The sequence below is a fragment of the Ursus arctos genome, unplaced genomic scaffold, assembly GCF_023065955.2.
Source record: "Ursus arctos isolate Adak ecotype North America unplaced genomic scaffold, UrsArc2.0 scaffold_26, whole genome shotgun sequence".
NCBI classification, from domain to species: Eukaryota; Metazoa; Chordata; class Mammalia; order Carnivora; family Ursidae; genus Ursus; species Ursus arctos.
The window spans coordinates 20,156,953-20,172,655 of record NW_026622941.1 but is presented as its reverse complement, the minus strand read 5'-3'; the positions used below and the strand labels follow the sequence as shown (position 1 = coordinate 20,172,655).

The following is a 15,703-nucleotide window of genomic DNA, read 5'->3' as shown; positions in this document are numbered from 1 at the left end:
GTGAAACTCATCATCATTTTTCACAGAAAAGGCCCATGTAATAATTTTCTACAGCAGATCCCCTCCCCACCCCATGCTCACAGCAGGTTTAGAATCTGGATGTTATGTAATAACAAGTTATATGCATGAAAAGTTTTTAAAAGTTCAACATTAGAAATGAGTCATAATTTAGTCTTTGATGCAAGACCCGGAATCAGTTGCTAATGGAGGGGTATTGTGGGGGTAACACTCTGGCTACTGTGGGGTAAGGCTCTGGCTCCGGCAAATAAACATGGGGGAAGAACAGGAACAAGAATAAAAGTACCCAACTTTTATAAAAACAGAAAGAGCAGAACTATTTTACTCAGATACTAATTGTCAACTGAAAACGTGTTTTGTTAATAGTCAATTCACAGGACTTTGATGTTGGTTTAAGTTTTTAGTTAAATTTGTTAACTAAAATAGCATTTCAACCACTTTCAACCAGCGTATGAAATCTTCTGAGACTCTCCAAGAAGATATTTTTTTAAAGATTTTATTTATTTATTTATTTATTTATTTATTTGAGAGAGAGAGAGAGAGAGTGTGTGAGAGTGCGAGTAGGGGGAGGGGCAGAGGGGAAGCCGAGTCCCTGATGAGCAAGGAGCCCAATGAGGATCTCAAACCAGGGCTCCACTTGGGACTCCACACAGGGCTCGATCCCACAACCCTGAGATCCTGACCTGAGCTGAAACCGAGTTGGACCCTTGACGGACTGAGCCACTCAGGCACCCTTCCCAGAAGATATTTCCAAATTCATTCTATGGGTCCAGCCATTGATTGATTTTCCCCTCAACTATAACGGCTACATAAATACTGCTTAAAAAAAGCCAAAAAGGTCATTGATTTTCCTATGCTTTGGCCTCTCTTTCCTTGATAGCCTCAGGATTTCCTGGATGCAAATGTAAGAACAGCAGTATAAAAAACTGTGGAAAAAAACATAGACAATCACTTGATGGATTTTAACTCTTTTGTCTGACCAAGTTTTGAGCTCATCGCCTTCAGTCATAGGGCAATCCTCCCTGTCACTGGATTGTGCTTTACTGACTCATATATACTTTGCCTCATTTTGTTGTTCTTTTATACACATTGTGCTGAATTCAACAAAAAGTAATGAGATACATGAAAATATAAGAAAGTAAGATCCATTGTCAAAATAACCAGGGCCAAATATGTCCTAGATGTTGGAATTACTGGACAGAAATTTTATAGTTTTTTTTTAAAGATTTTATTTATTCATTTGAGAGAGAGCGAGAGCATGCGCACAAATGGGGGGAAGGGGCAGAGGGAGAGGAGGAAGCAGACTCCCCACTGAGCAGGGTGCTGGATGGGGCTCAATCCCAGGACCCTGGGATCGTGACCTGAGCCGAAGGCAGATGGTTAACCGATGAGCCACCCAGGAACCCCCCAGACAGAGATTTTAACAGACTATCATATACATGTGGGAAAGTGGAAAACCTGTATAAACACTTAGGGTTGCTGTAAACCACAGATGTGGCCATGCATTCGGTAGGCCTGGGAGGTAAGGGGCCCCACGGGACCAGGAAGAGGCACAAGCCTGTCTTCATGGAGACCTTTCACGGGTTCTCCAGGCCTCTGCTGTCCTCCCCTTAAATATCTGCACACTTAATTTCCCCCTTTTAGAAATCCCTTTTTCTTATTTCTAAATGTCCAGATGTTGAATGCTGTCCCATATATGAAATTTTATTACTTTCTGTAAAAACAACAATAGTAGTAACGATAACTAAAGTTACTGTGCCAGGCACTTTCCTAAATGTGTTATCTCATTTAATCTTCATAAAAGTTCAGTAACATAGGAAACATTTCATACTTTTTCCAGAGTTAGCTTTCCTAACCATAGGTTGTCTTTACCATATGTTTAAACAAACCCTTTCAGTGCTTTCCATTGTATACAGGACAACAGCTAACTTCCTAGCCTTGTCTATCATCTTATTATCTTATTCCAATGCTACAGTCACATCAGGAAATCAGATGCTGTGTGACTTAATATACGTGTTCTTTAGGGCAGCCAATTTTTCAGTCCACATAATCTTTCCCCAAATTAAACTTTCATGTCCCAGTCCAAATGCCATTTTATTCATCCAATCAGTTTGGAAGTACAAAGATTAACAAGTCATGGTCTTTGCCCTTGAAAATCTTATGCTCTGGAGGTGATACTGACCATACGAACACTTGCATAGTATGAGATACGTTTCCCTATTCTCAGCCAGAGTGGATCAGTCCCACTCTGATCCTACACCTTCCTCAGGCACTTACTCATTTCTGCCTAACTTTAACCTGTTTTCTCACTAATTTATAAGCTCTTTGAAGGCCATAGAAACAACAAATCATTCAACAAATGTTGGTTGAATGAGAGATTTGCTTGAATAAATGAGACCAGCCAAATAGAGCTTTGAGGAAAACTTCAGCTGATCCAAGGATGTCATATCGAGTTCTGCTTCAAACATTTTCAGAGAAATACTACAAATCTTACAGTCAAGAAAGAATGCTCTAGGACTTTCTCTGTTGTAATCTTTAGAATCATCGATGAGTCTTTTTCAGTGCTTTCTTCTATATAGCACAGTAATTACTGGGACTGACTTGTTGGTCAAGCTGGAGTCTAAAGGATATAAAAGCAGGAGAGTGCACAAGCTTGGCATCAGAATAATTTGGGATCAGTTCAGGGCTCTGCTAAGACACTCAATAAGAATGTGATCTTGGGCAGATGTGCTAACCTCTACAAGCTTCAATTTTCCCCTCCATGAATTGAAGACAAAATACAAGCCTCAGTGGTTTATAAGGATTAAATATGATCTGTGCTTAGAAGAGAACCCAATGCATAGTGTTGAGCTTCTAATAATCTTTATTATGGAGAGCACCCTGCTAATGTAATACCAGAAACTTTACATACTTTTCTCCTTAAACACTGCTAGCTTCATCTGCAGCTATGTGAGACAACGTTCAGCAACTAAGTAAAATGGCAAAAGCCCACAACTGTTTAATTGTTTGGTGCTTGGCATGTTGGTTTTTAAAGTTTTGTGTTTAAGTTAAGATACTCAGAATAATGGATGATTGCATAATCTAACACACTGTCCAATGAAAGTAACTGTATACCCCCTTGAAATTATACAGTTGTGAGAGTTATACAGCCCTGGAAAAGCATTTGTCTCTTCTCTTTGTTGGATATCTTTTCAGTGAATTAACGGTGAGCGTGAATTTCGGTATTGAGAGTAATGTCAGCTTTGTTTCTTTGTTTTTTTTTTTGTTTTTTTTTTTTTTTTTGGCTTTGTTTCTTTGTTAATGGGGAAAGGAAATAGCTCAATATTTATAAGATGTAAGGGAGGTAAATATAATTAAAATACCAAAAAATTAAGAATTCTAGGTAATTATAGCAAAGTAGAAATATTTACTTAAGGGATCAAATAGCAGTTTAGAAGCAGAAATGAAGTGAAAAATACTTTTTAAAGCATGAGTAGCTGTGCATTTTAGTAATAGGTTTAGTAAAAAGCTATCATCACTTTTTTGTGATTGTAAGACTTTACACAGCATTGAGGAAAAACAATATGAATAATATGTGATTTTGTTTTGCTTGTGTAGAAGGATCAGTACAGATGATCCTTGAACAACATGGGTTTGAACTTCGTGGGTCCATTTATACACGGATTTTTTCGATAAATACAGTATAGTGCTGTAAATGTGTTTTCTCTTTATGATTTTCTTACTAGCATTTTCTTTTCTCTAACTTACTTTATTGTAAAAATACAGTATATAATGCACATACAATATGTGTGTTAATCAACTGTTTTTGTCATTGGTAAGGCTTCTGGTCAACAGTTGGCTATTAGTAGTTAAGTGTTGGGGGGTGTCACAAGTTAAATGCGGATTTCTGACACAGAGGGTCGGTGCCCGTAGCCCCCATGTTGATCAAAGGTCAATTGTATGAGCAAATGTATGTCAAATGTATATGTCTTTTTTCTTTTTCTTGTTCTTTTTCTTGTTCTTTCCTTTTCTTTCTTTCTTTCCTTCTTTCTTTCTTTCTTTCTTTCTTTCTTTCTTTCTTTCTTTTCTTTCTTTCTTTCTTTCTTTCTTTCTTTCTTTCTTTCTTTCTTTTTCTTTCTTTCTTTCTCCCTCCCTCCCTCCCTCCCTCCCTCCCTCCCTCTCTCTCTCTTTCTTTCTCTCTTTCTTTCTTTCTTTCTTTCTTTCTTTCTTTCTTTCTTTCTTTCTTTCTTTCACAGTTTAACATAGACAAAGAGGCTGGGGAAAGGCAGATTTACCACCGGTACTGCATGGAGCGGGCCTCTGTCCATTGTGCTCATGTGTTCACCACAGTATCCGAAATAACAGCAATAGAAGCCGAGCATATGCTGAAGAGGAAGCCTGGTAATTATCTCTGAGTTTGTCACCTACCTTCCAGTCCTAAATGATGTTAGAGTCTAAAACTTTTGTTTGAAACAAAAAAGCATAAAATAATAGAGGAAAAATTCCATTCACTATTACCATGCAAATCTTTACATATATTTTAATTCTCAATGTCAGTAGTTCTGTGGTAACACCAACCCTAAGCTATACCCAGAACACAGTAGCGTTCAACCTGTGCTTGTTGAATAAACGAGCTAGGCTAGAAATGGGCCTACGCCCTGGGGTTGTCACAGTGACCGGGTATGTGTAAGCAAGTTAACTTTCCTATTTTAAGGAAACGAAAGTTCAGAAAATACCAGGAATTTGTGTGAAACTATCCTAGTCCTACATCTTGTGACATTACCTCTTTGGTCCTGGTTAGTAGAAATCTATTGTTTTACCCCTCCCAAGACCTTGAAAACTTTCCTGGGGACTATCCCCAGACCCATCCAGAGGTTGCAATGCCAAGAGGCACGTTCATAAAACATGACCGTATCACCTGGCTACAGCTGATTGGTCCAGAGGTAGATAGCCCGCATAAACCAGCCAATCAGAATGCTCCCACAGGAGGGAGTCTAAACAGATGAGTCTGTAGGGATGCACTCTTGACGGATAGGTGTGTCAGCTTTGCAGCTGTTGGCAGTGTCCATTTTTCTTTCATGTTACATGGGATGCAAAGAAGGCTAAACTAGGGGCGTCTGGGTGGCTCAGTCCTTAAGTTGCCTACTCTTGATTTCACCTCAGGTCATGATCTCAGGTTTAAGATCTCCCAGTGGGGTTCCCTGCTTAGCAGGGAGTCTGCTTGAAATTCTCTCTCTCCCTCTGTCCCTCCCCAACTCTCTCTCTCACACACACACATTCTCTCTCTCAAATTTAAAAAAAATTTTTTTTAAGGTTTTATTTATTTATTTGACAGAGAGAGAGGCAGCGAGAGAGGGAACATAAGAAGGGGGATGGGAGAGGGAGAAGCAGGCTTCCCACTGAGTGGGGAGCCTCATGCGGGGCTCTATCCCAGAATGCTGGGATCATGACCTGAGCCGAAGGTAGACACCCAAAGACTGAGCCACCCGGGTGCCCCTAAAAAATTTTTAAAAAAGAAGGCTAAACTACAATGAAGTACAATGAAAAACAGGTACAGATTGAGAGAACTCTAGATTCTCCATAGTGATTTAAACTAACGGTTTAAACTAATTCCTGAAGCCCAGCGAAACCTTTGCCATGAGACACTCTAGCATCCCTTGAATAAACTCTTCATTAGTATAGGTAAGTCAGTGTAAGTACCTACTTACCCGTGTTAGCACTGGGTCTGTTATTTGCTACCAAGCAGTGTTAATGAATATATCCTCTTTCTTTAATCCCTGTGATCTTGTCTCTAGTTGTCTTCCTTCTGGATACTAGCTGAATGTCTGGAGGAGGTATTTCAAGGTGCTAGGTGATTAAAATTATGAGAACTTGACCATGAAGTCTGGGTGGATTTTGTGGAACCATTTCAAAAGGTAGCTTGTTAACTGTAAAATATCCTTCAAAATGATGGCATCCTTATAATTTTAGCTCAAATCTCCATTGCAAAAATGTCCATTGCCATGTGTTAAATTTTTTTGACATAGCTTCTTTTTAAAAATTTCATTTGTTTTCGCAGCAACCCATGTATTCAAGTTACTAGGTAGTTTCCATCTTGTACCCTGAGGAGTCTTGATCTTTCTTGTCACAGACTAATTTTTCTGGAAAACCAAATATGTCTTCCCGCTTGGGTAAAATCTTCTGGGAATTAGAAATAAAGGACTGCCTTTCCAGTTTTCCAAATAGACAGAACATTTCCCACGCGCTTGGCCAAATAAGATGCTTGGAGGTAGTTTTGTGCACAACATGGATAGAGACAGAACATGTGGAGGCCAACTGCATTGCTTCTACTCTTACTGACACTTGGTTCTCGGACAGTTTCCTTAACAACTCTGGGCCTCAGTTTCCACCTCTGAAAATGCAGATAAGAACACCTCTTCCACTGCTTCTTGCGAGGATTAAATGAATTACACTGCAAAGCTTTTAGAGCATTCAGAGCAATAGTAAGCCATCAATAATGAAAGCTATAATAATCATTCTTAGTGCTTTTAACTAGATGTTTCATTGTACTAGTTAATGTTATTTTGGGCACACACCCTGAATTTCCTATTTCAAGAATTTATTGTGATGTCTTATGAATTTTCGGTTCTATGATAGAAACTAGAAATGTTAAAGGTCATCTAATTTTATATATTTAAACACACTATTTTTCTACAATGGTACCCTCTCTCAAAAGGAGATTTTTGTAATGATTTTGTTTTTGATTTTCCAGATGTAGTTACTCCAAATGGCTTGAACGTTAAGAAATTTTCAGCGGTGCATGAGTTTCAAAATCTACATGCCATGTACAAGGCCAGGATCCAAGATTTTGTTCGAGGTCATTTCTATGGGTATGCTTTTCTTTATTAAAAAAAAAAAAAGACATGTGTTTTAGGGACCTATGGCATAGAGAAAACAAAATTGTTATAGTAAATGTTTATCTTTCCCAGCCCCCTTTGAACTTTAACAGAATTCATTTGTACATTTTGTTGCTGTTGCCTTATTTCATTTGAAACTGTTTTGTTTTGTTTTAGTCATCTGGACTTTGATCTTGAAAAGACTTTGTTCCTTTTCATTGCTGGGAGATATGAGTTTTCAAACAAAGGAGCGGACATCTTCCTAGAAGCCTTATCCAGGCTAAATTTTCTGCTGAGGGTAAGAACGCTGTAGAACACCATGCAATACTTTTATAGGAGGACTTCCTTCTGTGGGAAGTAAAGAACTTTCTGGCTTCTTAGAAGTTTCCAACAGATAGATGATTGTGAAAACTTAAAATGACAACCTTATTCTAAAAATGGCTCCAGCCTTTCAATTTACATATTGGGATCACCACTTTGTTCACTTGTGTATCTATCTATGTTACCTGGTATTTTTTTAAGAGAGCCACAAACCTGTGGTGTTCTGTTTTAAGATGACATCACAACATTCCTTTCCCTGTCCCAAGAGTTGATCAATTGAGAGATAAATATGAGGAAATCAAGCAAATGGAGAACAAGATTCGCCATTTTTAAAATCCATAAAAACTGAGGGACACCTGGGTGGCTCAGTCGGTTAAGGTTCTGCCTTTGGCTCAGGTTATGATCCTGGACTCCTGGGACAGAGCCCTGCATGGAGCTCCACATCAGGCTCCCTGCTCAGTAGGGAGTCTGCTTCTCCCTCTGCCCTTTACCTCACGTCACCTCACCACGCTCTCTCCTTCCCTCTCTCTCTCTCTCCAATAAATAAATAAAATCTAAAAAATGAAACAAAAATAATGAAACCGTTAAAGACTGTAATAGAAGATGTGGCTTGGTATATGGCACCCATAGGCTTCCTGATACTGAACCTTCTATTAGACCTAGCTAGCTCATCACATGGCTGTGCTCCTCCAACCAAAGAAGGCCTTCAGAGGAACCTGTACCATACAGCTGGCAGCCAAGCAGTTGCTCTCTCTACGACGGGGAAGACGCACATGAAAGCTATTCCTCTCCCTACTCACCAGCCGTGCCTCCTCCCTGAGATTAAGAGTCTTGAACTATGAAACCAGGAGATGTCCCACCGCATGGAAAGAAGGAGGGGAAAGGAGGTTCCCGCTTCCATGTGGAATCAGTTCTTGCTCAGGAGGGTGGGACTTACTATAGGTTCCCAATTAAGCCAGCGATAAAACCTGTGCCAATAGAAGCCGCTATACAAAATGGTACCACGTAATAGCTAGTGATTAAAGTTATTGGCTTATACTCTAATCCTATCATGTAAAAATATAGGATAAATAACAGTAAGCCTAGGAGACCAGTGTAGAATGTCAATCTTCCTGAGATACCAAGACGACCTAAACTTTCCTGAGCTTGTACTGTTCTCCAGTTAATTTTTTTTCCTTGGACATAGATTTATTTTTGCCTTAGAGCAGGCATCGCACCACGTATACTAAAAGATTTACTGATACCACTTAATAAGGCAATAATACATCAATAAAAACCCAACTCTATAAAATAGGACTGAAGACCACATAGATTATTCTAGAATAGGCTGGAATAATCTTATTCCATATTTCCTGGTATGTCTCTATTCAACAAACTTTATAGATGGACTCAGAGTTATATCAAACGTATATCCTGTTTAGGGACATTATTAATCAACTTCTCTACACATTTATTAAATATTCACTGAATTTTTAAGTATGAAGAAGAAGCCAATTGCTATTCTAGACATCAAAGATAATTATAATACTTGGAAATTTTTTTAAAAAATTCTTTTTCATATAGCATATTTATTCTTTCATAGCACATTGACTACTCCTGGAGTGAGTTTCCTATTCTCTGACTACCATAGATTATTTTAATAGACTGTCAGACCTTTGAGGGGGCCACAAAGTATATGGTGCCCACACTTAGGAGATAGTCATTTCCAGAATATGTGAAAGTTCATATGGTCACGGTTTTAAGTGAGTTTATGCTTTCATTCTCACAGTGGTTTGGATATATCATTTCCTTCTGAACGTTCTAGGGAAGAGGAAAAGAAAACAGAGTATAGGATCAAAAAACACAAGTTTGAATCTTAGCTTTGCCAATAATCTGTTATAGGAGCTCAGACAATTGAAACACCCATGCCACCCTTTCAGTTAGTAAAATGAAGAGAGGGATATCTGTTGTGCACAGGTGTTATGGGGCTTGGATTAAATTAAGCATTGAAAGCATCCGGCACAGTGCCTGCCGCACCGGAGCACGCGCTTGATCCTACACTTTAGGACTAAAAAAACAAAATGCAGCATTCTAACAAGAGATTTAACAGAAAAGTGTAATTCATCTATTTATGCAAATCAATGTGAAGAAACTAGAAGAAAATAGAGTAAAACAAAACTAAATCCCCATTGATTTTCCAATGTGAAGTTTTAAAGAGCTAATTGTGGCCTTGCAACATTAGCTCACCATCATGTGACTTTTTTTAACCCCAGAAAAGCACTGTAATATCACTAGCAATTGCCATATATTTTAGCTGCTTAAGGAAAATATTTTATGTATGAATTTTCAAATTGTTAATCAACAGATCTCAACTGAAAGCAAGATTTAAATTTTTCTGAGTTAAGCTGCAGGAAGGTGGGTTTAATTTCTCTGTGAATCATAAATAAGTATTTCTTTTATCTGAAGATAATTTAAAACACGATTTTTTAAATTTAAGGTTCATCTGTTGATGTTTTCTTTTACCTTTCGTAGCTGACTTGTTGTGTTTCCTAATCTTTCATAAGGTGCATAAAAGTGACGTCACAGTGGTGGTGTTTTTCATCATGCCTGCCAAGACAAATAATTTCAATGTGGAAACGCTGAAAGGCCAGGCAGTGCGGAAACAGCTATGGTAATCTCGTGTCTTGTGAATGTTCTCAATAAGTGTCAAGAGATTTTTTTAACATGCACAATTCTGATATATCTCCTTAAACTGTTTTTTCTTTAAGATTATTATAGCACAAGGGGCACCTGGGTGGCTCAGTCAGTTGAGCTTCTGCCTTCGGCTCAGGTCATGATCCTGGGGTTCTGGGATCAGTCCTCCACGTTGGGTCCCCTGTTCAGCAGGCAGTCTGCTTCTCCTTCTCTCTCTGCCCTCCCCTCTGTGCCTGCTCGCTTTCTCTCTCTCAAATGAATAAATAAAAAATCTTTTAAAAAAACATTATTATAGCATAAATGCTACCGGGTTCTCTTCTCATAGGCTACTATGTCAGATTACGTAGTGCCTATCAAACTGTGTTACTATAAAAACTTTGGAATGAGTCACCATGGAAGGATAAAACCTCCATGGAAATCTTTAAAAATGGGTTGAATTTGTTTTTAATTTAATTGTGAAAATTTAAAAATGAATGCCAGAGTAAAGAGGTTAGTATAATGACCCCCTCCATGCCCATAGCCCAGCTTCAACAATCAACAATGAATTCGCCATCTTGTTATATCTATGCTTCCATCCACTGCTCCACCCTGCCCTCCACCCTTGCCTGAAAATCATCAAGCAAAAAAATGTTAAGTTCTGTGGGCCGCTAGGGGTGTTCTGCTGCCTCAGCTCTGGAAGGCTTGAACTAAATTGGCAACTAGGAAAAACAGAAGAGGTTCCACAAAAGAGATCTGTAATTGCAAAGGATACATTGACAAAACATCAGCATGGCCATGGCAAACAAAGATTTTAAATTGTGACACTGTTTAAATTATAAATCTTTCAATTCATACAGGGACATAGCACATTCTGTGAAGGAAAAATTTGGGAAGAAACTCTATGATGCATTGTTAAGGTAGGAGCTGGGAGCACTTAACACTTCAAATATTTTAGGGCTTTGCTATTCAAATTTAACAACTTATACACTATCATGAATTTCTTTTGTTTCAAAGATAAAGGAATTAGTAATCTTTGAATATGTATTATATCATGGGGACAGGTTTTGTTTTATCCTTCATCTGATGAATGAATGAATCCTGTTTAGGGACATTATTAATCAACTTCTCTACACATTTATTAAATATTCACTGAATTTTTAAGTATGAAGAAGAAGCCAATTGCTATTCTAGACATCAAAGATAATTATAATACTTGGAAAAATTTTTTTAAAAATTCTTAAACAGGTTGTACAAATTCTTAAATTCTTAAATTCTTAAAAATTCTTAAACAGGTTGTACAAATGAGAACATATTCACGTAAGCAAATAGGTTCTAATTCAATGGGACTGTCATTAAGAGTTAAAATGTCAAAGTGAAACTGAGGGAGATTTCGTGAGATTTTTAAGTCAAAATATATATTGACTTTATATATTAAATACATATATTTGCTTATATATTAAATTAAAATATTTATTAACATTAAGTAATGTTAAGTAACCTATATTTACTTAATGAATAATAAACATTTACAAATATAATAAAATAAATGAAATATATAAATGTATAAAATAAAATCTAAATAAATCAAATCAAAATGTATTATAAAAATAATAATAGATATATAAAATATATGGATTTTGTTAGAATATGAAGCGAAAGCTGTGTTGCCTCCTGGCTGATGGTGGCAAGCATACATCATTTCCTTTTACCAGTAAAAATACCAAATTATAGATGGACAGTTATGGCCACTTGTGAACATAGTACCCAAGACTAGGAAAAATATAATGAAAGTGTCCTCCTGATGGTCAACATTAATGCTTTAAAAGTGAATTCAACTTTCTTTTATGCTATCAAAATTGTTCTTTTATCAAACTTCTTCATGCTTTAGGAATTTGTCTATGAGCATCATCAGGAAACCATGTTTGCTTTATATTTATTTTTAAAGTGCTTAGAACACTGTCTGACACAAGGGAGGCATTGAATTAGTGCCAGTTATTTTTATTTTTATTATTAACATTGTTTTCCCCACAGAGGAGAAATTCCTGACATGGACAATATTTTGGATCGAGATGATATAACAATTATGAAAAGAGCCATCTTTTCAACTCAGGTAATAAAGAAAAGAGTGCCCAACACTTCCCAAGATTGTTAAAATCAATTTAGATCAATATTTTAATTTATTGGAATGGGCCAGTTTGGGAAATGTATAAACCTGAGAGCTAGAAAAGACTTTCTTATGCAACTACCTAAGTGACAACTTGCTTATTTTCTTTTTGAGTGCTTTTCAGGGCTCTTTAAAAAATTTTGATGGAACTTATCTTGTATCCACTTAAAAAATTTCTTTGGAAACAATATGTCCATTTGAGAAATTGTGTATATTCCAAAGACAACAAAATCGTCCCTAAAATTTTTGAAAAACATAGCATTTTGAGTCATAATCGAGAAACAGTGAATGTTTCTCAGTTGAGTGGACTTATTGCAAAAATGGAAGACAGGCATGCACCGACATCTTGTCACAACTGTGAGGCGTCAGGCACCATCAGGGGACAGCCCTGCAAGATGGATCCAGAAGAGGAGCTCATTGTGAGTCTCAATTTCAGGACACCTTCATTCCAAATAAGTCCCAAGAGCGGTCGAGAAGTCTAGGCCTTTCACGTAGTGGTTGCAGGTGAGAAACACAAGTATCACATGTTCATAATACCCGAAGGAAGTTCTTCAAGCCATTATCCTCCCTTGAAACCCACACAAAGTTAGTCATCATCATTAGTGTCATCTCAGAAGACGGAAGGCATAAAGGTTGGATGACATGTTGCCAATGACCTATTGTTGAAATTAGTCACGCTTATTAATTCTTTCCGCAATTGACATTTTCTTTCCTCTATGACTTCAGCGACAGTCTCTGCCTCCTGTGACCACTCACAACATGATTGATGACTCCACTGATCCCATCCTCAGCACCATTAGACGGATCGGACTTTTCAACAGCCGCACGGACAGAGTCAAGGTAGAACTAATTGTTTACGTAAGGCACTTCAACGTGACATAGAATATACTTTTTTGGAGTTTATTAGAAGCCTCCCATATTTGTTTTGACATCTTTCAGAACTATTTCAAATGATATTTCTAAAAAAAATTAATTCTGTTTCCTGTCTTGCGTAATTAAAATATAATGACTATTTAAGTATCATTCTTTTTTTTTTTTTTTAAAGATTTTATTTATTTGACAGAGAGAGAGACAGCCAGTGAAAGAGGGAACACAGGCAGGGGGAATGGGAGAGGAAGAAGCAGGCTCCCAGCGGAGGAGCCTGATGTTGGGCTGGATCCCAGGACTCTGGGATCACGCCCTGAGCCGAAGGCAAACGCTTAACAACTGAGCCACCCAGGCGCCCCTATTTGAGTATCATTCTTAACATCGTACAATATTATCAGTAAGAATAGGGACATTGCCTAATTTTTAATGATACAAACATATTCTAAGAATTGCTTTAATTAGTGAATCTCTGAGATGAAAATGAATTGTCTTTGATTCTTCCTGATAAAGTTCAACTTTAAGAGGATAATACGAGAAGCTTCCAGTTTCAGAGAATTTGGCTAATGATATTTTTATAGAATTTCCTAAGACCAATTCATTCTTTTGACGCTTGAGTTTCTAAATGATTAAGCACGGTGTGAGTTGTGTGAATAAGACCAGGTTTCTGCCACGGTGGAGCGTAGCCTCTCTAATGGGTCCTGAGGGGAGTACTATGTTCAGGCACAGTGGTAGGTGTGGGACACCATGGTGAACATGTAAACAGACAGTTCCTTATCTCTACTCAACCCCATTCAACAGTATTCAAGATCAGGTGGTCACAAGCTTTTACCAATCTTTTCAAAGGGTCCACTTTTTTTCTTTCTTTCACCTTTAGCAGATGACCTGAGAATTCAATGTATAAACTCCTTTATAATATAGATTTTGACCTATTCTTACTTTTTTTTCCTTGGGGTTCTGAGCATTGCTCTTGGACCTCATTCCCTCCGCCATTCTTGGGAAACTTATCCTGTTAAACCTCCCTTGTATTGCAGGTTTACTAGCTCCTTCCCTTGCTGTCTACAAATATTTCTTAAATTTTCTCACATTACAAAGCAAAGAAACTTTGCCTTAACCTGGTCTTCTCTTGATGTTTTTAGATGTTTTGGTCTTTTCTATTCTTCTCTGCAAAATCTCTTGAAAAAAAAATAGTCTATTTGTAAATTCATTCCTCCTCTTGCATTCAGCCTTTGATATACGCGTGAGTGGATGTGGTGGAAGGAGACAAGTTATGGACCTCCTGCCACAGGATAGGAGAGAGATGATAAGGAGCCCTTACAAAGGCCATGCCGGAAGTGCTGAAGAGGACGGAATAGTGGAAGAGGTGGTTGCATATAGAAAAGATCATACTTCATAGCCAATGGTCATTGGGAGGGAAAAAGAGGGAGAAGGCAAGGATGATAGCCTCTGGCTTCAGTATTTAGTCAATACTTTCTAAAACCTAAGGAAAGGCTTTATCAGAGTTGGCTTGAGGATTGCATCAAGAATCGAGTTCAGGTCGTGGTAGAACGAGTTTGAGTTACATGTGAGCTATTCAAGTTGAGATGTTTCATGGGTACTTAGAAAATATAGGGCTATCATGAAGGGAGCCATCAGTGGAGGGGCAGCAGGGGATACCAAGGAATGACGACCCTGCCATGCTGGAAGACCAGGCTGAATGAGCAGAGAAAAAGTGTTGACCCAAGAAAACCTCAAGATTTAAGAGGAGATTAGAAGAGGAAAAGTCAGTGAAAGAAATGAGCAAGAATTAGAAGAGAAAAATATCTCAGAAATCAAGGTAGGAGAAATTTTCATGATAGTAGATAGCAACCGCTCATAGTATGGAATTAAATGATACAAGCTGTTGATACAATGTCCCATGTGGTGTTATCCCATCCATTTTAAACATGTCCTACACACACACATGCATGAGTGCGTACATAGACATACACATATGTGTATATTTCCCTGTGCCATAGAGTTATGGGTGACTTTTATTTTCTCATTTGTGTTTCTGCATTTTCAAAACTTTTACCCCCAGCACACATCCCGTAATAGGCAGGCTACAAATTTTCCCCTGGAAATGCAGGGACGTATCTCCCAGGTGCACCATCCTTTACATTTTTCAGCACTGTTGGATCTGCAGGAACTTACCTCACTCCAGGGTGCGTCAGCACTAATTTGATCTCATTTTCATGTAGTTTAGACTGGTCCGTCTCAACTTTTTTTTCTCTTGGAAAGGAAATAGTGATGGAAAGAAAGCCTATTATTTTCCTGTAGCTTTGTGTTTTACAGAACTTAGTCACACTTATATTTAAATCTGCAGCTCTTCCTCTGAGGATCTGTCGGGTGCCTGGCACATGATATGTACAATAAATATAGACGGAAAGGGAGGCATGGAGCCATGACTGTGGTTTATGCTTCCTTTGTTCTTGGAAAGACTGAGTCAGGAAGGTCCCTTGAAATTGGGAGCTCTGAACAAACTATGCTCTGCTGATCTCTGTGTGTGTATGTGAGGTATGGTTAACAGTGAAGCCATTTCTCAGGAATGGACAAGTACACTATTTCCTAAGTATGTTAAACACTTTATCCCTCTGTGTCTTTGCTGATGTTATTCTCTCTTTCTGAAGTGCCCTTATCTCAGCCATTCTAACAGCTCCTTTGAGATCCAACCTAGAAGTCATCTCCTCCTTGTGTTTGTCGTTAACACACATTCATCTACTCCAGACGGAGTAATCACTTTATCTGCATTCTCAAGATGCTTTATATCACTAAAATACAGGAATCATCACACTGAGTTATTTGGAGTTCT

At 38.0% G+C, this 15,703-nt stretch overlaps 1 protein-coding gene across 1 annotated transcript in view; it reads left to right on the top strand.

The window, feature by feature from the left end:
* Positions 1–15,703, top strand: part of GYS2 (glycogen synthase 2) — a 47,159-nt gene that overhangs the window by 17,750 nt on the left and 13,706 nt on the right. Inside the window, exons 5-11 of the mRNA XM_026502298.4 lie at positions 4,254–4,398; positions 6,749–6,866; positions 7,050–7,170; positions 9,737–9,843; positions 10,703–10,762; positions 11,877–11,955; positions 12,736–12,849. Of these exons, the coding sequence (XP_026358083.1) occupies positions 4,254–4,398; positions 6,749–6,866; positions 7,050–7,170; positions 9,737–9,843; positions 10,703–10,762; positions 11,877–11,955; positions 12,736–12,849 (744 nt within the window). The remainder of the gene's footprint in view (positions 1–4,253; positions 4,399–6,748; positions 6,867–7,049; positions 7,171–9,736; positions 9,844–10,702; positions 10,763–11,876; positions 11,956–12,735; positions 12,850–15,703) is intronic.